The sequence below is a fragment of the Chrysochloris asiatica genome, unplaced genomic scaffold (genome assembly GCF_000296735.1).
Source record: "Chrysochloris asiatica unplaced genomic scaffold, ChrAsi1.0 scaffold00107, whole genome shotgun sequence".
Lineage (NCBI taxonomy): Eukaryota > Metazoa > Chordata > Mammalia > Afrosoricida > Chrysochloridae > Chrysochloris > Chrysochloris asiatica.
Genome location: NW_006408625.1, coordinates 6,827,772 through 6,828,531, shown reverse-complemented (window position 1 = coordinate 6,828,531; position 760 = coordinate 6,827,772). Strand labels below are relative to the sequence as shown.

The following is a 760-nucleotide window of genomic DNA, read 5'->3' as shown; positions in this document are numbered from 1 at the left end:
CTTTGAGTGGTTGGCTGGTCTAGTTAGTTTTCCTTCTGGAGGACTCCCTTTAATATTTCCTGTAGGGCTGGTCTGGTAGTTACAAATTCCCTTAATTTTTCTATATCTGGAAATGTCCAAATTTCACTCTTATTTTTATTTTATTTCATTTTATTTTTTTCCCCAGAGCTGGATCTATTCATCATAAATTAGGTCACAGTCTCCCCAGGGGCTCCGAGGAGGTGAGGCAGGGTCAGAGGTAGGGCTGGTCCTGGGACAGTTCCCACGGCTTCACTGGAGGAGCTGGGGTCACTGCCTTGTTCTCAGTGACTGCTACCGAGCTCTCTGCTGCCTTGCCTGACACCAGCGCCTTCTGGGAGGACATGATGACGGAGGGAGGTCCAGCTTCCCGGCGGCCATCACGAGTGCAGTAGTAATTGTTGGAGAGCTTGTGGCTGGGGCCCACGGAGAGCTTGGGAGGAGGCTGGGTTCGCTTGGCGATCTCCTGGTATCGCAGCTGCAGCTTCGCCTGCAGATCTTGCCCGGATGCCAAGTTCCGCAGCCGCTGGATGAAACGAGTGGCGGACGCCATCTTCTCCCCGCGCTACTCTTATTTTTAAATGACAATTTTGCTGGATATATTATTCTTGGTTGATAGTTCTTTTCTTTCAAGACTCTGTAAATGTCACCCCATTCCCTTCTTGCCTGCATTGTTTCTGGGGAGAAATCAGCACTTAATCTTATTGGGGCCCCTTTGTAGGTAATATTTTGCTTATTTCGT

At 49.2% G+C, this 760-nt stretch overlaps 1 protein-coding gene across 1 annotated transcript; it reads right to left on the bottom strand.

Annotated features, from left to right (window-relative positions):
* Positions 1-232: 232 nt before the first annotated feature.
* On the bottom strand, positions 233-578 carry LOC102836976 (NADH dehydrogenase [ubiquinone] 1 alpha subcomplex subunit 7-like). The gene has a single exon (XM_006867650.1). It carries the CDS (start codon positions 569-571, stop codon positions 233-235), a length of 339 nt encoding a protein of 112 aa, XP_006867712.1. The 5' UTR covers positions 572-578.
* Between the last annotated feature and the right edge of the window lie 182 nt (positions 579-760).